At 39.0% G+C, this 21,422-nt stretch overlaps 1 protein-coding gene across 10 annotated transcripts in view; it reads right to left on the minus strand.

The window, feature by feature from the left end:
* The window catches only part of AGFG1 (ArfGAP with FG repeats 1), a 90,290-nt gene that overhangs the window by 27,225 nt on the left and 41,643 nt on the right, over positions 1-21,422 (minus strand). For all 10 annotated transcript variants that reach the window (XM_051849094.3, XM_051849093.3, XM_051849092.3 and 7 more), the window contains exons 3-5: positions 15,366-15,481; positions 10,509-10,671; positions 9,614-9,767 (exon numbers count right to left, since the gene is read on the minus strand). In XM_051849094.3, coding sequence (XP_051705054.1) covers positions 9,614-9,767; positions 10,509-10,671; positions 15,366-15,481 — 433 coding nt within the window. The remainder of the gene's footprint in view (positions 1-9,613; positions 9,768-10,508; positions 10,672-15,365; positions 15,482-21,422) is intronic.

Here is a 21,422-nt window from a genome sequence, read left to right on the forward strand (position 1 = left end):
ATGGTGAAATGCCACACAAAAGGAAATAAATCAGAAATTAGCTTTTTTCTTGTAAGAGGCATATATTTTATCTTCCTAACAAGCTATAAGACAAAAATTTTTAAAAAGAAGATTTGAGCAATCATTTATAAACAATTAAGAAATTTAAGCCAAAAAAAAGGCAACCTGACCAAAACTACACAGCTATCAAATTATCAACTATCAAATTATCTCCTCAAATTTACCTACCCTACAATTTATAACATACATGAGAAAGAAAAAAAGCAGTGAAGATCCAACTCTACTATCTCATAAAAATACAGATTCTTGGGGCCGGCACTATGGCACAACAGGTTAAAGGCCTGGCATGCAGTGCCGGCATTCAATATGAGTCCTGGCTGCTCCACTTTTGATCCAACACCCTGCTAATGCGCCTGGAAAGCTGTTAGGAAATTAGTTTAACTCATTAGAAACATCTTACCTAAAATCTAAAGATTACAAAGGACAAAAACCTGATAGAGTACAATTCTTTCGGCTAAACACATGTAGGTAATACATATACACTTACCAGTTTATATGCATGCATATATAAATATATATATGAACATGTATATATGTGGGGGGGGGGAGTAAGAGAGAAAAGAACAGCAGTATTTACTATACCTTTCAGGTGAATTATCTCATTTGAACCTCACTACTTAGGAAGTTACTAAAACCAATTTACAGAATAGCAAAATTAAGAAATGCTAACTAACTTGCCTAACGTTATTCAAGTAAGTGGCAAAGTCATTATTTAAACCCGGGTCAATTCAACTCAAAAATTTACTTTTTTTACTACATATGCCACTTCGCTATCAGACTTATTAAGCAAAGACACAAATAATTTATACTTTAAAAAGTCAGTTTTAAAAAATTACTAAGGTGGGCTGGCACTGTGGCATAGTGGTTAAAATCAATGTACCAACATCCCATATGGAAGCTGGTTCATGTCCCAACTACTCCAGTTCTGTTCCAGTTTCCTACTAATGGCTTGGGAAAAGCAGAGGAAGATGGCCCAAATGTCTGGGCTCCTGCCACACACATGGGAGACTCAGATGAAGCTCTTGACCCCTGGCTTTAACTTGGCTCAGTCCTGACTGTTGCAGCCACTTGGGGAGTAACCAGCACATGAAGATCTATCTCTGTAACTCTTTCAAATTAAATAAACAAATAAATCTTTTTAAAACATATATTACTGAGGTAACTGCAAGGTTTGTATTTCATTAACAAAATAAAATTCCACAATTTCTAATTCCTGGTGAAATACATTAAACTGTATGTAATCAACATGTGAAACCTGGGATTGGGTGGGTGGAATGGGGGTTGGGGATGGTGGCTATCCAAAAACTATAAGAGTTTTATTAAGAAAGCAGCCAACCTATAGCTGTTTCTATTCCAAAGATGGGATAATTTTAGCAGTAATAAAAACAAAAATAACAGAGATGTAACAAATATTTAAATATATTAAGTCACAGTGGTAATAATGATACTAATGGGGGGCAAAGGGTCACCTTTAGAAAATCTAGGGATGACATGGTGGAATAGGAAGGGAGCACACTGACAGTCCAAAAAAAGACAGTTTAATAAAAGTGGAGACACTGCAGTTTCAAGAAAGAGTTAGGGAAGAAACAGCAGAGCAAACTCCTACGGAACTGCTGGATCACGGTGGACCTACGTGGAGGGCATGGCCACTCATGGCTTGGGACCCCAGCTGCGGAATCTACACACCAGTGCTGGAAAGGGAGGTGAGCCGAAACCTCAGTAGCCCGAGACACCATCGGGAAAGCAGAAGGAGGAGCCTAGAGGGAACCAGCTTTGAGGCCCCATGGGGGAAAGTTCACCAGGAACGAGGCTTGAGGCCCCAGGGGGAAAGTTCACCAGGCTAACTAGAGGAGAGAGAGAAAAAAAAAAGGGACCGGTATGGACACGAGTTTGTCTCTCCACTCACCTTTCAAAGGCAAGCAAGACAAAGAGCAGTCACCATTTTGGACGTACATAGGGACTGCGCCCACCATTACTCAAACAGAAAAACCTGAATCTGCGGGGGGAGGTGAAATAACAGGAGGTTGGGACCTGGTGAATCTGTAGACTAATGAACTGAGACTGTGAAGGACTGAAGGTATGGGAGGGAACTCACAGAACGTGAATGCTGTAGGAAGAGTACACAAACTCGGTAACCGTGGCAACCCGGTGGGAGAAAGAAGAGAAATTTGAGCTTACACTGAGGATTGCATAAATCATTTGTGTGGTCCTTGGGACAGAGCAGACTAATATTATACCCACAGGAGCCAGAAGTCAGAAATTGACTGCCTTCAATTCCGCTCAGCTGGGCAGAATAACTTAATTTCTGAATCAAAAAGAGAGAGAGAGAGAGAGATTTACCACGTCTAACCTGGGTGTGTCACCTTTGGCACACCCTATTTTTTTCTTTTTTTGATAGGCAGAGTGGACAGTGAGAGAGAGAGACAGAGAGAAAGGTTTTCCTTTGCCGTTGGTTCACCCTCCAATGGCCACCGTGGCTGGCACGCTGGGGCCGGCACACCGTGATGATCCGATGGCAAGACCAGGTAACTTATCCTGGTCTCCCATGGGGTGCAGGGCCCAAGCACTAGGGCCATCCTCCACTGTACTCCCTGGCCACAGCAGAGAACTGGCCTGGAAGAGGGGCAACCGGGACAGAATCCGGTGCCCCGACCGGGACTAGAACCCGGTGTGTGGCACCACAAGGCGGAGGATTAGCCTAGTGAACTGCGGCGCCAGCGGCACACCCTTAACCATGAAGAATCAAACAGAGCTCTGTAGCCACACCCATCTCAAGCCCCTAAGGATTCATCAAAAACAGTCCACTTAATACAGTCATAGTATAGTATAACGAGAAAAAACACCACAGTGAGGGAAGAAGAACCAAAGAATAGCTCCACAGTGCCAAGCAACAAACGCAGAAACTGAGGAAACAAGAACAAGGAAGACATTATGATGCCCCCAAATGAACAAGACACCGCAAGCCAAGATTATGAAGATGATGAGATAGAAGAAATGCAAGACACATATTTCAAAAAATTTATGATAAGAACATTTAGAAGTTTTCAAAAACAAAAGCTTGAGCTACAGAAATCTTTACTGGAAAGGATAGAAAAATCTCTCGTGAAAATGAAATCTTAAGGAGGAATCAAAATGAAATGAAACAACTAGTAGAACAGGAAAGTGTGATAGTACAGAGAAATCAAAATGAAATGAAGAACTCAATAGATCAAATGACAAACACATTAGAGAGCCTTAAAAACAAGAGTCAGTGAGGCAGAAGAGAGAATATGGGACTTAGAAGACAGAGCACAGGAAAGTATACAGTCAAACCAAAGAAAAGAAGAGGAAATTAGAAATCTAAAAAATATTGTGGGGAATCTACAGGATACCATTAAAAAACCCAAGATTCAAGTTCTAGGAGTTCTTGTAGGCATGGAGAGGGAAAAAGGATTAGAAGGACTTTTTAGTGAGATACTAGCAGAAAACTTCCCGGGTTTGGAGAAGGACAGAGACATCCTAGTACAGGAAGCTCATAGAACCAATAGTAAACATGACAAAAAGAGATCCTCACCATGACACGTTGTAATCAAACTCACCACAGTGAAACATAAAGAAAAGATTCTAAAATGTGCAAGAGAGAAATGTCAGATTACTCTCAGAGGATCTCCCATTAAACTCACAGCAGACTTCTCATCAGAAACCCCACAGGCTAGGAGGGAATGGCGATATACAGCCCAGGCACAAAGAGAGAAAAACTGCTAGCCCAGAATATTATATCCCCCAAAGCTCTCATTTGTGAATGAAGGTGAAATAAAGACTTTTCACGACAAACAGAAATTGAAAGAATTTGTCGCCACTCGTCCAGCCCTGCAAAAGATGCTTAAGATGTGTTACACACAGAAACACGGTCATCAATATGAAAGAAGGTAAAGGAAGGAAACCTCACAGCAAAAGAGCACATGAAGTTTAAAGCATATATTAGAAAATATCTTTGGGAAAACAGCAGGACAAAGTTACTACTTACCAATAGTCACACTGAACATTAATGGCCTCAACTCTCCAGTTAAAAGACACAGACAGGCTGAATGGATTAAGGAACAAAACCCATCTATTTGCTGCTTACAAGAAACACATCTTTCCAACAAAGATGCATACAGACTGAAAGTGAAAGGGTGGAAAAAGATATACCATGCCAACAGAAATGAAAAAAAAAAAAAGCAGGTGTAACCATCTTAATATCAGACACAATAATAACACAAAAACTGTTAAGAGACACAACGAGGGACACTATATAATGATTAAGGGATATCAATTCAACAGGAAGATATAACAATTATCAATGTATATGCACCTAATTACAGGGCACCAGTTTATTTAAAAGATATGTTAAGGGACTTAAAGGGAGACTTAGACTCCAATACAATAGTACTGGGGGACTTCAATACTCCACTCTCAGAAAGAGATCAACCGGACGGAAGATCAACAAGGATACAGTAGCTTTGAACAACACTATAGCCCAAATGGATCTAACAGATATCTACAGAACTTTCAATCCTACATCTAAAGAACTTACATTCTTCTCAGCAGTACATGGAACCTTCTCTAGGATTGACAACATACTAGGCCAAAAGCAAGACTCAGAAAATTCAAAGAATTAGAATCATACGATGCAGCTTCTCGATCACAGTGGAATGAAGTTGGAAATTAGCAACTCAGGAATCCCTAGATTCAAACTATTCAAAACAATCGAAAGAAAGGGAATCCTCCCAAATTCTTTCTATGAAGCCAGCATCACCTTAATTCCTAAGCTGGAAAAATATGCAGCATTGAAAGAGAATTACAGACCAATATCCCTGATGAATAGATGCAAAAATCATCAATAAAATTCTGGCCAATAGAATACAACAACACATTAGAAAGATCATCCAGCCAGACCAAGTGGGATTTATCCCTGGCATGCAGGGATGGTTCAATGTGTGCAAAACAATCAATGTGATTCATCACATTAACAGACTGCAGAAGAAAAACCATATGATTATAGCAATAGATGCAGAGAAAGCATTTGATAAAATACAACACCCTTTCATGATGAAAACCCTAAGCAAACTGGGTATGGAAGGAACATTCCTCAATACAATCAAAGCAATTTATGAAAAACCCACAGCCAACATCCTATTGAATGGGGAAAAGCTGGAAGCATTTCCACTGAGATCTGGTACCAGACAGGGATGCCCACTCTCACCACTGCTATTCAATATAGTTCTGGAGGTTCTAGCCAGAGCTATTAGGCAAGAAAAAGAAATTAAAGGGATACAAACTGGGAAGGAAGAAGTCAAACTATACCTCTTTGCAGAGGATATGATTCTTTACTTAGGGGACCCAAAGAACTCTACTAAGAGACTATTGGAACTCATAGAAGAGATTGGCAAAGTAGCAGAGTATAAAATCAATGTACAAAAGGCAACAGCCTTTGTATACACAGGCAATGCCATGGCTGAGGAAGAACTTCTAAGATCAATCCCATTCACAATAGCTACAAAAACAATAAAATACCTTGGAATAAACTTAACCAAGGACGTTAAAGATCTCTATGATGAAAATTACAAAACCTTAAAGAAAGAAATAGAAGAGGATACCAAGAAATGGAAAACTCTTCCATGCTCATGGATTGGAAGAATCAACATCATCAAAATGTCCATTCTCCTAAAAGCAATTTATACATTCAATGCAATCCCAATCAAGATACCAAAGACATTCTTCGCAGATCTGGAAAAAATGGTGCTGAAATTCATATGGGGGCACAAGAGACCTCGAATAGCTAAAGCAATCTTGTACAACAAAAACAAAGCCGGAGGCATCACAATACCAGATTTCAGGACATACTACAGGGCAGTTGTAATCAAAACAGCATGGTACTGGTACAGAAATAAATGGATAGACCAATGGAACAGCATAGAAACACCAGAAATCAATCCAAACATCTACAGCCAACTTATATTTGATCAAGGATCCAAAACCAATCCCTGAAGTAAGGACAGTCTATTCAATAAATGGTGCTGGGAAAATTGGATTTCCACGTGCAGAATCATGAAGCAAGACCCCTACATTTCACCTGACACAAAAATCCTCTCAACATGGATTAAAGACTTAAATCTATGACCTGACACCACCAAATTATTAGAGAACATTAGAGAAACCCTGCAAGATATAGGCACACGCAAAGACTTCTTGGAAAAGACCACGGAAGCACAGGCAGTTTCAAAGCCAAAATTAACATTTGGGATTGCATCAAATTGAGAAGTTTCTGTACGGCAAAGGAAACAGTAAGGAAAGTGAAGAGGCAACCAACAGAATGGGAAAATATATTTGCAAATTATGCAACAGATAAAGGGTTGATAACCAGAATCTACAAAGAGATCAAGAAACTCCACAACATCAACACAAACAACACACTTAAGAGATGGGCCAAGGACATTTTTCAAAAGAGGAAATCCAAATGGCCAACAGACACATGAAAAAATGTTCAAGATCACTAGCCATCAGGGAAATGCAAATCAAATCACAATGAGGTTTCATCTCACCCTGGTCAGAATGACTCACATTCAGAAATCTACCAACAACAGATATTGGTGAGGATGTGGGGAAAAAGGGACACTAACCCACTGTTGGTGGGAATGCAAACTGGTAGTCAGTCTGGAGATTCCTCAGAAACCTGAATATAACCCTACCATACAACCCAGCCATCCCACTCCTTGGAATTTACCCAAAGGAAATTAAATTGGCAAACAAAAAAGCTGTCTGCACCTCTATGTTTATTGCAGCTCAATTCACAATAGCTAAGACCTGGAACCAAAATAAATGCCCATCAACAGTAGACTGGATAAAGAAATTATGGGACATGTACTCTACAGAATACTATACAGCAGTCAAAAACAATGAAATCCGGTCATTTGCAACAAGATGGAGGAATCTGAAAAACCTTCTGCTGAGTGAATTAAGCCAGTCCCAAAGGGACAAATATCATATGTTCTCCCTGATCAGCGACAAGTAACCGATCACCAAAAAGCAAGCCTGTTGAAGTAAAAGGGACACTATGAGAAACAGTGACTTGAGCATCCCTTGTCCTGATTGTTGATGTACAATGTAATACTTTATCCCTTTTAGTATTTTTTTTGTTCTACTTAATACTATTGGTTTAACTCTGTAATTAACACACAATTATTCTTATGTGTTGAAATTTAACTGAAAAGTGATCCCTGTTAAATATAAGAGTGGGAATAAGGGAGGAGGAGATGTACAATTTGGGACATGCTCAGCTGACTTGCCCCAAATGGTGGAGTTAGAAACATACCAGGGGATTTCAATTCAATCCCATCAAGGTGGCATGTACCAATGCCATCTCACTAGTCCAAGTGATCAATTTCAGTTCACAATTGATCACACTGAGAGGTCTAAGAGTCAAAGGGATCACACAAACAAGACTAGTGTCTGCTAATATTGACAGAATAAAAAAGGGAGAGAATGGTCCAATATGGGAATTGGGATACACAGGAGACTCATAGAATGGCAGATGTCCTAAATAGCACTCTGGCCTCAGAATCAGCCCTAAGGCATTCAGATCTGGCTGAAGAGCCCATGAGAGTATTTTAGGCATGGAAAGCCAAGACACTCTGGGGGAAAAAAAAAAAAAAAAAACAACCCACAAACACAACAACAACAACCAACTAAATGAAAGATCTCTATGAGTGAGATCCCAGTAGAAAGAATGGGCCATCAAAGAAGGAGGTACCTTTCTCTGAAGGGAGGAGAGAACTTCCACTTTGACTATGACCCTGTCTAAGTAAGACTGGATTTGGTGAACTCAAAAGGCTTCCATAGCCTTGGCAACTCATGACAAGAGCCTAGGGAGATTACTGATGCCATAAACAAGAGTGTCAACTGTTGCATCAACAAAGGAGTCACTGTGCACTTACTCCTCATGTGGGATCTCTGTGCTTAATTGTGTTGTACATTGTGAATTAATGCTATAACTAGTACTCAAACAGTATTTTACAGTTAATGTTTCGGTGTGGATGCAAACTGTTGAAATCTTTACTTAATATATACTAAATTGATCTTCTGTATATAAAGATAATTGAAAATGAATCTTGATGTGAATTGAATGGGAGACAGAGCGGGAGTTGGGAGAGTTGCCGGCGGGATGGAAGTTATGGGGGGGAAAAAGCCATTGTAATTCATAAGCTGTACTTTGGAAATTTATATTTGCTAAATAAAAGTTAAAAAAAAAAAGAAAATACTAGGACTTAACTGATTATTCTAATCGACTGAAAAGAATAAATCATGTATTCTGACTTTCCTATAGAAACCATGCTACTAGGGGCCAGCACTGTGGTACAGCAGGTTAAGTTCTCACTTCCGATGCCAGCATCCCACATAGGCGCGTAGGTTCATGTACTGGCTGCTCTGCTTCTGACTCAGCTTCCTGCTAATGTGCTTAGGAAAGCAGTAGAGAACGGCCCAAGTGTTTGGGACCCTGCACCCACATGAGAGACCTGGATGGTGTTCCTAGCTCCTGGATTCAGCCTAACCCAGCCCTACCTACTGTAGTCATTTGGAGAGTGAATCAGAGGGTAGAAGAGTGCTCTCTTTCCGTCTCTCTTTTCTCCACTTTCAAATAAACAAATAAATCTTAAAAAAACAAAAACTGTGCTATCAGCTAAGCAGTTTTAAAATGAGCATTTCAGAAGGAATGGTATTTAGAATCTCATCAATTTTGAATAAAGTTCCTAGGCTTTGAACATCAACAACTAATGGTACAAAAAGACACAATCCAAAATTATGTGCCTACTAAACCCTAAGTAGTAATCCCCTAGTCACTCTCTCCACCAATACAAATAAAACAACCTATAATTGATCAAGTATCTATATCCACTACCAGTTAATAATACCAAAGAGAGGAACTAACTGTCACAGGGCACCTCAGTGGTGCAATAAGTCAATTCAATCATTGCTAACTCTTTAAGACAAATAATCTAGTTTAAGGAACATATTATACAGGAGGAAAAAGATGAAAAAAAAAAACACCTGTAGACTAAGAGGCCTAAAAGACCTATCTCACAATTACAATGTGTGGATCTTACTGCAACTCAATTGAGTTATGAGGTAGGTACTTCGAAAAGTTCACAGAAAATTAAAAGTAGGGACAAATATTATGTCCAAAATTTGGTTCAAAATAGTATGAGAATGGTTAAATAGAACAAAACTAGCCATGCGTAATTAGTATATAAATGTTACTTATCCTGTCATTTTTAAATATTCACAATTTTCGATAACAGAGGGTAAAAAAACATTAAAGTATTCCCCTACTTTTCTGTTGTAAAAGGTCATGTCGGTATCTCATTACACTTTTTTGTGATTGAAAAGCACTAGAGTTACCTATCAGGTTAACAGTTACAGGTGACCATATACCCTCAACTGAATATGTTCACTGACACTTCAATTTAAAAAAGTATGGATGTTTTTTGCTGTTTTATAAACATGTCCAGTGAAAGCTGTTAGGACAAAAACTTACCTGCATGACTGTTGAAATGTGCAAAATTAGCGAAATTGGCTGTGGCTGTTGACTGAGGGGTTGGAGCAGCAAAGATGTCTGAGCCAAGATCACTTAAAAGGTCAAACTGCTTCTTTTCCTGCTGCTGCCCTTGAGAGCGACCTACAACTGGGGACTACAAATCACATATTAACTATAAAGATTTTCTAGTCACACCTGCTAAAATTTTATATGAAACTAGTTCCAATTCATCAAGTTTAAAACACAATTATACTTAGGAAGATTATAAAATGCTGACTTAAATCCTCTCTTCATTTTTATTCACAAATACTTTGTGAAAATAGCAGTTTATTCAGGTGCACTAGAATGCATTATCTGAAAGGGCAGGATTTAATCCACAGTACAATGCCTTACAACCATTCCTGTATGTGACTCTGGTATGTCAGAGCTCCAGCAACTATAATAAAGTGCACAAGTACAAACTTTAGACACCAATAATGAAAAAACTAACCTGTTTAGTTTTTTAGAATACGATATGTTGAAAGCCACTTCTGTTTCCATGACAAACATGCCTCACAATCAGGCATGCATGTAAATCCCATGGCTTAAGAAATCCCTTCTAGTATGAGTATATCACAGAGGCTATTAACTCTCATATCCACCACAGATTCATGTTTTGCTAATTTTCTATTACAATGCAGATAGCTGTAGCAACATACTGCATTGTCAAAAATGCAGAAGTCAAACTCTTTGTAAGTGATAAGAATGAAAATAAAGATTCTACTTAACCAAAAACCTATGAATGTATTATAAACCATTAGTACATAATGTTACTGGCATACTTAACAAATTCTTAAGGAATTCTCAAATTCTTGATAATCAAGTACAGGTCCTTATAAAGATTCATCCTACTCACCTGACTAGGGGTGCCCTTATTTAAGTGTAGTGCTGGTGTAGAATCTCCTAAGAGAGACTTCAGTGGTTTGACCTCAGGTGTGCTGCTTGTGCTACTGGCAGAGGAGCCTGAAATAGATGCATGAACTGATGCCACCACTTTGGCTTGTTCTGGTGGGACATACCTGAAACACGTGAGAATTACACTGAGAGTTAACTAAGAAATGCTAAGTTCAATTCTATCTTTATATAAGACTATTTCAACATTTTAATTCTTATTTGAAAAATCTTGTCAGCGAGAATTGATGCTTAAAACTACAGTTACTGAAATACCCAATTAAAAGTTTTAATAAACATAATAATTGCTTTTTTTTTTTTTTTTTGACAGGCAGAGTGGAAAGTGAGAGACAGAGGGACAGAGAGAAAGGTCTTCCTTTGCCGTTGGTTCACCCTCCAATGGCCGCCACGGCCGGCGCACCGCACTGATCCGAAGCCAGGAGCCAGGTGCTTCTCCTGGTCTCCCATGGGGTGCAGGGCCCAAGGACTTGAGCCATCCTCCACTGCACTCCCGGGCCATAGCAGAGAGCTGGACTGGAAGAGGGGCAACCGGGACAGAATCCGGCACTCCAACCGGGACTAGAACCTGGTGTGCCGGCGCCGCAAGGCGAAGGATTAGCCTATTGAGCCATGGCGCCAGCCTAATAATTGCCTTCTAAAACAGAAAACCTATAATCATCATAAATATTAATACTATAATTTATGAAAACTATAATATCTTAAGATCATAGGTAACATTTGTAGATAAATGAGTAGGAAGGTAAACATTTATTGTATTACAATTAACAGGCTAAAATATGAAAAGTCTATTACAAATCTATATGATCAATAATCCCATTTAAAAATATACAGAAGAGGCAATTTTCATGTAAGACAGAAATGAACGCAACTAATATACACCTTTCATCTGAGTGTAAACTTTATACTTTGTTACTGTTTACTAGCATGTATAATAAATAGGTATGTTCTGTGTCCCAAAAGTATCACTCCTTGAAACCCATCTTTAGGAATTAACTAGATAAGTATACACAGAAACAGGAATATATACTGTTAGCAGAGCACTTCATATAATTAAAAAAACAAAAGCAGGAAAATATTTAAAGAGATTGTGCTAATATGTTTATAATACTATATAACTACCCCACTTAGATGTGGAAAGATGCCCGTAAACCTTCCTAAGTTTTTCAGGCCTGATACCAGTCATGTAAAAGCAGGAATCACAGAAGGAAAGGACAAAGGAGCAGTAAGAATACAATGCCCAAATGTCAACAGCAATACTAATTTCTAGGGTGGAGTTAAACACAAGCTTTTGCTCTTACCCACCACCCAAGCCCCATATCAAAGCAGGGAGGGAAACAGGAAAACACTAATTTATGAGCACCTATTCTAAAGTTCCATCACAAGTCCACCACTCAACAGCTGTAAGAAGTTTTAATTTTAACTTTTTTTTTTTTTTTTGAGATACTGAGTTATGTCTGCTGTGAGCTTAAAACAACAGTACATTTGTAAAGCACTTAGAATAGCTCCTGGTATAGGTGTAAGTACATAAAGTGTTAGCTATTATCAAATCATGTAATAATTACAAAAAATAAAACATTTTTTAAAAGTAAATGGGAGAGAAGAAACAAGAGAATACAAGAGGCTACGCTTTCTCATATTTGGCATAGCACTGATAATACAAACTCTTATATACAGTCAAGTCTTACCAAAGGATAAAACCAAATAGCTTTTTGTTTAAACCATTTCACTGACTTAAAGATCACAAAGGAAGTGATCTCAAGAAGTGGTCAAAAAAACAATTTCAAAATTCCTTTGAATAACAGTTTCCTACAGCATTTTTTTTTAGTGATATTTTATTTGGATAGTGTTTAAACCATGTGTTAAAAAAAAAAAAAAAAAACCTTCTAACTGATCTCTAGATACATGTTATAGGTAGGCAGTTACATTGGTTAAAAATCTGTAAGTATAAGGGCCAGCGCTGTGGCATAGTGGGCTAGGCCTCCATCTGCAATGCCAATATCCCATTTGGGTGCTGGTTCGAGTCCCAGCTGCTCCTCTTCCAATCCCCACTCTCTGCTATGGCCTGGAAAGGCAGTAGAACCAAGTGCTTGGGCCCCTGCAAGAAGCTCCTGGCTCCTGGATCAGCTCAGCTCCAGTGGGTGCGGCCATTTGGGGAGTGAATCAGCGGATAGAAGACATCTCCCTCTCTGTAACTCTGCTTCTCAAATAAATAAAGAAATAAAATCTTAAAAAATCTGCAAGTCTGGCCCTCTTAATGATGTTCACCCTCTTCTGTACCCATCATTCTGTACCCTTCTGTATTTCTATTATTATTATTCCTATTCTGTTTCTCAGTAAGGAAACAATAATATGAATTATAACTATTTGAGGTTTTGAGTCACTTAAGATTACAGTTTGAATGAATACTATGGTTAATGCTGGGCTGAGGATCTATGATTTTAATTCTGTCAACTGTTATTCATCCACTCTTATCTTTATAGCTAGAATTAACCTATCTAAAATCCCAGCTAAGTGCTAACTATATTAATCTTAGTTGGTGAAAGTAACACTGCTGAGAAATTTAAAACGTAGGGCTGGACAAGGAGAACAGTCTCACTTATAAGGTGAAAGTCTATTAAAAATGAAAAAGGGGGCCAGTGCCGTGGCTCAATAGGTTAATCCTCCGCCTGCGGTGCCAGCACACCAGGTTCTAGTCCTGTATGGGGCGCCGGATTCTGTCCCGGTTGCCCCTCTTCCTGTCCAGCTCTCTGCTGTGGCCCAGGAGTGCAGTGGAGGATGGCCCAAGTGCGTGGGCCCTGTACCCGCATGGGAGAGCAGGAGAAGCACCTGGCTCCTGCCTTCGGATCAGCGCGGTGCGCCGGCCGCAGCGCGCCGGCCGTGGCGGCCATTGGAGGGTGAACCAACGGTAAAGGAAGACCTCTCTCTCTGTCTCTACCTCTCTCACTGTCCACTCTGCCTGTGAAGGGAAGGGGAGGGAAGGGGAGGGGAGGGGAAGGGAGGGAGAAGAGAAAAAAGAAAAAGGGGCTAGGCACTGTGACATAGCAGGTAATGCTGCCCCCTGCAATGCCGGCAACCTATATGTATGCTTATTTTGTGTCTCAGCTGCTCTACTTCCCATCCATTTCCTGTTAATGGCCTGGAAAAGCACTGCAGGATGGCCCTTTCCAACCATGTGGGAAACCCAGAAGAAGCTCCTGGCTTCAGTTTGGCAGTCTGGCTGTTGCAGCCAACTGGGGAGTGAATCAGCAGATGGAAGATTCTGTCTCTCCCTCTCTGTAACTCTTTCAAATTAAGTAAATAAATCCTTAAAAAAAATAAAAGAAAATAAAATGATAAAAGGATAATTACATCTTTCATTCTAAAGATTATTTATGCTACAATACTTCTACTATCACTCTATCTTCTAATATTTTCTTCTTTCCTGAAATAAAATTTTATTGATACATTTTTATCCATATCCTATCCAATATATCTAGCACAGCTAAATACAATCCCGGCTAATCTTGACAAAAAGCAGTCTATTTTAGAGAACACTAAGAACAAATCCACAGCCAAGTATTCCTTCAGGACCAAAACAGGCTCTGAAAATATCACTTTCTAGGTTAAAACACTGTTCCTCAGGGAAACAAGAGGCATTTATTTCCCCATGAGCTTACTCCCTCTATTTGTAACTCTTCCTCATCTTCTTAGCCTCCCAAGTAAGAAACATAATCATTACTGATAAAGAAAAACCTGAAAGAGTACACAGGTAATCCGTTTTAGTCATGTGCCTTAAATTGTGCACACACAGCTGAAAATTAAGAGTCATGAGTAGTTCAATGGATATAGGCCCTACTCCACTGTCAGGGGCATACCAGTTCTATGTACAGCCTATTGCAATTTCTCTTTAAAAACCAGTATCTGATTAGTTTAGTTAGGGGAGTATGAACACTCTCTTTTTCACCAGGTAGTAAACTGACTTATTCAGTGAGAAGTAAGGGACATGATGAGCAAAGACTTAGTGCAAGATGCCAATTAAGGCCAGCACCGTGGCTCACTGGGCTAATCCTCCGCCTGTGGCACCAGCACCCCAGGTTCTGGTCCCGGCTGGGGCGCCGAATTCTGTCCCAGTTGCTCCTCTTCCAGTCTGGCTCTCTGCTGTAGCCCAGGAAGGCAGTGGAGGATGGCCCAGGTGCTTGGGCCCTGCAACCGCATCGGAGACCACGAGAAGCACCTGACTCCTGACTTTGGATCGGCTCGGTGCGCCGGCTGTGGCGGCCATTTGGGGGGTGAACCAACGGAAAAAGGACTTTTCTCTCTTTCTCTCTGTAACTCTGCCTGTCCTTAAAAAAAAAAAAAAAAGCATAGCTAATTTCATAAAAAATATATATATCAGAGCAGCTAATTAAAAAAAAAAGATGCAATTAACTGATCTTAAGACATGAGGCCTTGTAGGACTACAAACGTTTAGCAAAGCTAACAGAGGTTGGAAACGATTGAAAGGAAAGATCCTTAATGTTCCAAAAAGGATAGAAGGCCTGGTAATTACAATAAAAAGGCAACTGCTAGGCACAGGTGAGTTAAAATGAAGGTTTTGGAGACCCACATCCAATAAAGAGGCAAAACATAATGAAAATTTACTTACCTACCTACCTACCTACCAACCAAGCTACCTACCTACCTATTTATTTATTTCCTTTTTGCCTCCCTGCCTTCCTGTATCATCTCAGATTAATCTTACCCATAATTAATGTGATCTGGGGAGACTTTATTCTAAAAAAAAAAAAAAAAAAAACAAAAAAAAACAAAACTATTCACTCACCATCTTTTCTTTTCATATTTTTCTTGTAGAAATTCTTTCACTTTTTGTGGATCCCTGAAGTCTGGAATTGCTGAAGATCTATCATCAAATAATCCTAGCCAAATCTGTTTACAGACCTTTGGAAAGAATTAAAAAAAAATATATGTTAAAAGCAAAATCTTCACTTAGTGAAATTTTTAAGGGGAAAAACTAACTTACTTAATTTTACTAACACTGCTTTAGGATGAGGATATCTATTATAATCAGAAATAAAGAAACTAAACTTATTTTAATGTTGCAGACTGAAGTAAAATTTTAGTAATTAAAATCAAAGGGACATGAATAGTGAAACAGGATTTGAGAAGACCTGCAGGTATTTTGCTGTTGGCATGATCATAAACCATAAACCATTAGTACTTAAACTATAAACCATTAGTAAAGTCACATAACTATATAAAATTCAGTTCCTTACCCATAAAACAGAGGAACTAGACTAGTAGAAATTTTATGAGCACTTTTAACAAGTTTAAAAATCAACCGAAAAGAACAAAATCCTAGAATCATAAACAGCTTGTTAGTAAAGTGTAATAATGATAAACAAAAACACAAAGCAGTTACATAGACTGGCTCTCCCATGCTTTTTTAGAAAAATAATACAAAACTAAGAGCAAAAAGAAAAGAAAAAAATGATAAAGGGGATGTCATCAAAATTAGAACTGACTTCTTCAAAGAATTTAAAGGAATAAATAGAGAAGGCAGGCTATTAAGTGATAGAATTTGCAAAATGAAAACTATCTACTATCCAGAAACTTAAACATTTGCAACATATATAAGAACTTGAAAAAAACTGGAATCCAGAATATATAAAGAACTCCTACAATTCAAGTATAGAAAAGTACAATACATTTTTTAAAGAGGGGAAAAGAATTTTTACAGCAATTTCACCAAAGATATACAGATGTCAAGTAAGCAGCCTAACATCATTAGCCATGTAGAAAATGCAAATTAAAACAACACAGAGGCCTCAAGATACAGACATCCATATATACCACTAAGAAAGATAAAAAGTGATAAAGGGGCCGGCACTGCAGCACAGCGAGTTAAGGCTACTGCCTGCAGTGCCAGCATCACATATGGACACCGGTTCAGGTCCTGGCTGCTCCACTTCCAATCCAGCTTGCTGCTACGGTAAAGAAGACAGCTCAAAGTCCCTGGGCCTCTGCACCTGCGTGGGAGGCCCAAAAGAAGCTCCTGAGTCCTGGCTTCGGAGCAGCCCAACTCTGGCCATTTCTGAAGTGAACCAGTATATGGAAGACCTCTCTCACTCTTTCTGCCCCTGCTTCTCTGTAACTCTGACTTTCAAATAAATAAATCCTTAAAAAATTTTTTAAAAAAGAGTGATCAAACCATGTGTTGGCAAGAATATAAAATGAATCACTACGGAAAACAGTTTGACAGTTTCTTAAAAATTAAATGCACATCCAGCATATAAGCCAATCATTCTACTTAAGTACATATTCACACAAAGTTGTACACAAATATTTACAGCACCTTTATTGATAATAACCCCCAAATTGAAAATAATCTGAATGTCCATAAATAGGCAAATGAAAACAAATTGTGCTATATCCAAAAATGGGATACTATTAAAGCAATTAAAAGGAACAAAATACTAACAAAGAAAAAAACACAAATAAACCTCAAGATGATCATAGCAACTGAAAGTCAAACCCCTACCACCAAAGGAAGGTATATATCATATGCTTTCATTCACTTAAAATTTTAGAAAACTAACTATACTCAAAAAGAAAAAAAAAAGATTAGTAGATTCAAAATGAAGAGTTATAAGGAAGCTCACGAGAAAGATGAAAGTATGTTGTTATAGTGGTAGCATTAGTGTATATACGTCTAAACCCATGGAACTATATATGTACACAGATTATTATAATCAATTATTCCTCAGTAAAGCTCTAGAAAACAAGTTCACAAGTTTTCAAAATTATATTAAAGAATAACCAATTATGGGGCTGGCGCAGTGGTTCACTTGGTTAATCCGCCACCTGCGGTGCCGGCATCCCATATGGGCACCAGGTTCTAGTCCCGGTTGCTTCTCTTCCAGTCCAGCTCTCTGCTGTGGCCCAGGAGGGCAGTGGAGGATGGCCCAAGTGCTTGGGCTCCTGCACCTGCATGGGAGACCAGGAGAAGCATCTGGCTCCTGGCTTTGGATTGCTGCAGTGCTGGCCGAGGCAGCCATTTGGGGAGTGAACCAATGGAAGGAAGACCTTTCTCTCTCTCTCACTGTCTATAACTCTGTCAAATTTTTAAAAAAGAACAACCAATTATGACACTGTGAAAAGAAACTGGTTTCGAAAAAAGTCCGACAAATATTGATAAAAAAAAAAATCTACTCACTGAACTGCAAAGGGAGAAGAGGAAGGATAGAAAAAAGGACTCCCTCTCCCTCTCCTACCATGCCCTCAAGCATGTTTCCAAACATTTCCTGTGATTCCCTCCTAATCCAGGCTCAGTACACATTCTGTAGTCATTCAAGCAGTAACAGCTGATACATGTGGAACCTAGGTTAAGGCCCAATCACATTACAAAAAACATTTCAGTGGCAAAGCCTGAGAAGTACAGACATCAAGACTGATAATGCAACCTATTAAAGGAATTCATAAAGCTTAAGCCAGCTTATACAATAAATATTTAGCCAGTTTAAAAAAACAAAACATGGACTGGGTAGGAATGGGGTGGAAGGGTGCTGGGGAGCTAATAAACTAGGGAGAAGAAAAAACTACATGTTACTCAAATACCTATTCTCCCCAAATATAAAGATTCTATGGCATTGTAATTACATGCATAAAAGGAGGGATATTCTAATATTTCTATTTTAAAACTTTCCAAGGATGGGCAATTGGCACAACGGTAAAGATACCCTTTGGGACAAGCGCATCCCATACAGGAGTGCCTGAGTTCAAGTCTGCACTGCACTTCTGTTTCTTGCTAATAAACACTCCAGGAGACAGCAGATGATGATTCAAGTACTTGGCTCTCTGCCACCCACACAGGAGACCCAGACTTGGCTCTGGCTACAGCCTAGACAGCCCAAGCTGCATAGATCTCTGTCACTCTTCCTGCTTCTCTGTCTCTCCGCCTTTCACATTAATAAAAAATAAACAAACATACAAAACTTCCCAAATGAGAAAATGAAAGACATGGTAGTTATTTGCCCTAACTATTAATGTGTATTTGATGGAATTAATTCAAGACACTTTGTAACATTTAGTTTTTGCATTCTAAAACCCCTACTAACTACCATATATAATTTTAAAAACTAAAAACAATCAACAACAAGCATATAAATGAAAATGAAGGAGATGGGATGGGGGCAGATAAGTTCTAAAGCTATTATCTTGACACTCACAATGAGGTAATACAAAGCCAAGGGCAGCGTACTTGATGGTAACCTCTACAGATACTTGACATTAGCAATCTCAAGGTACCTAAAGTTTTGTAGTTACTACTGGGTGGCCCTGCTCCTACTCTGTTAGGTAAACTGATAATGAAAGTCATTACAACTAGCTGTGTGAGTCCCCTACAAATTCATGCTATCTCAACCCTACCAAGTTTCTCATGTAATCATTAATCAGTATTAATTTCTTACAAAATAACCTCACAACAGCTGTTCAGAATCTTCCAAATTTGGGGAAATCTATAGTGCTCAAAATCTTCCACATTCAGGGCTGGCGCTGTGACCTAGCAGGTAAAGCCACTGCTTGCAGTGTCAGCATCCCATACGGGTTCCAGTTCAAATCCTGGCTGCTACATTTCCGATCCAGCTCTCTGTTATAGCTTGGGAAAGAAGTAGAAAATGGCTCAAGTGCTTGGGCACCTGCACTCACGTGGAAGACCCAAAGAAGCAGCTTCTGAGACCTGCCTTCCCTTTGGCACAACTGCAGCTGTTGCGGCCATTTGGGGAGTGAACCAGTGGATGGAAGACTTTGATTTCTCTCTCTTCTCTCTCTCTCCCCATCCCTTACCCCTCTGCCTTTCAAATAAATAAGTAAATCTTAAAAAATAAAAAAAAGAAACTTAAAAAAAATTCTTCCACATTTCTGATACTCTTGGCAATGGAATTCTAACTCAAGAGAAATGTGTCTCAAAATCTGATTCCCTACTTTCTAGTACTAGTGGCTCCTAAGAATCTGTTGGAAAAGCGTTATTTTCAGGAGCTATCCAAGAAGACTTATGAAATCAGTATCTTTATGTGGTGCCCAAAAATCTGTTTTACCAAGTCATCCAGGAGAGTTTTAAGTAGGTTAAAGCTTGAAAAACAATGTTTTAGTAATAAACTTTAGGCCAGCACATAGAAACTTCCTTTCTGCCAGTAATTTTTTCATCTCTTCTAGCCTCTATATTAGATATAGACAGGTAGCTGATAGATTCAAATTGTACACAGTTTTCAGCATTTCCCAAATTTAGTAAATCTGTTCACCCTGACATATCTGGGAAAACACCAATCTCTAACTCCTTGAGACTTACATTTTAGTAACTGAACAGTTGCCATCTGTTCCCACCATTCTAAGGTTGCTCTTTTTCACTTTTAAAAATTTGTTGAATGAGTTCAAGTCTCTTTTCTGCTTGTTTTAGCAACATAATAAACACCATCCCCTAAAAAAAGGATGGTTTTTCAATGTATGGAGATAAGGGTGCAGTAAATTGACTAAGATTGAGAGCTGTGGCCATAAATAACTAAAGTGAAACTAGTCATCACTGTGTTTTTCTCCAGACTCATCTGGCTATTTAATTACAAAGTATAGCATTGGCATTAATCAACCAGAACACAAAAGGTGTTGAAAGGAGGTGGTCTTAACAGAACATGCAATCTAAGCTAGGTTAAGAAAAATGAAAACATGATGAGGGTGATGGAAAAACGAGGGTTAGCAGAAATAAGGAAAGGAGGTCAGTGAAATGGAGGTCCTGATAAACTATTCCAAAATTGCTGGATTCAGGAAGGAATGAACTGGGGCCACAAGGCCTAGCACAGCATTTTAAGCTGCCAGCATCCCATATGTATGCCAGGCTGCTCCACTTCCAATTCAGTTCCCTGGTAATGCACCTGGGAAAGCAGAGGATGATGTGAGGGACCTAGATGGAGAGAGTTTTTAGCTACTGGCTTCAGCTTGGCCCTGCCTCTGTCCTGTTGTGGCTATTTGGGGACTGAGGCAGCAGATGGAAGATCAGTCTCTGTGTAACCCTGCCTTTCAAATAAAATAAACCTTTAAAAAAGAAAAAAGGAAGGAAGGAACTTAGAAAAGAGCATCAATGGGGGGCACATGATTTTTGAAATTGAAATCTGAGGTGATATACTTATTAATAAAATGTTTACAATAGGATGATGGTTGTTCACTGGAGAATTCACAAAGCCACATACATGTATTATCTATATAGATACTGGGATTTCAGAACTTACTAACACTGGGAGAAAAAGGTACTACGTAAGGTGTAAAATCTAAAATCTAAAATTAACTGATTAACTGGTATGACTCCAACAAGAAGAAACATCAGGTAACAAAATCTATTCACAGGAGGAGGATGGGGTGGGGGACTAGAAACCGTGCTGAGGATCAAGATCTTTAAGAACAAGGGCTGAACACAACGGATGTGGAATTAGTTTTGGTAATATCTTTGGAGGACATAATAAATTCTAATGACAGATTAAATGGTGGCTGTGGTGGTTGTATGCCTGTAGTAGAAAATCAGACTGCCTAAGTTTGAACTCCAACTATAAGCCACCTAACACAAGTAAGCTACTAAATTTTTTCTTCATCTGTAAAATGCAAGTAATACTAGAACCTACTTTATAGATATGTTGGGTGAGTTAAATAAATTAATATGTTTTGAACTGAAAGCAGGCATATAGTAAACATTAAATACTGTTCATCTAGAGCCTGGTCTCCTCCGTGATTTGCACTGGAAGGACTGGAAAAGGGAGGTCTCACCAGGAGCAAGGGAAAATGTGCATCTGCCTTCAGCCCTGCTGCAGACACTATAAAGGTGATGCTGATAGCACAGTTC

Source organism: Oryctolagus cuniculus, chromosome 3 (assembly GCF_051225735.1).
Source record: "Oryctolagus cuniculus isolate XC-2025 breed Fujian yellow rabbit chromosome 3, ASM5122573v1, whole genome shotgun sequence".
NCBI classification, from domain to species: Eukaryota; Metazoa; Chordata; class Mammalia; order Lagomorpha; family Leporidae; genus Oryctolagus; species Oryctolagus cuniculus.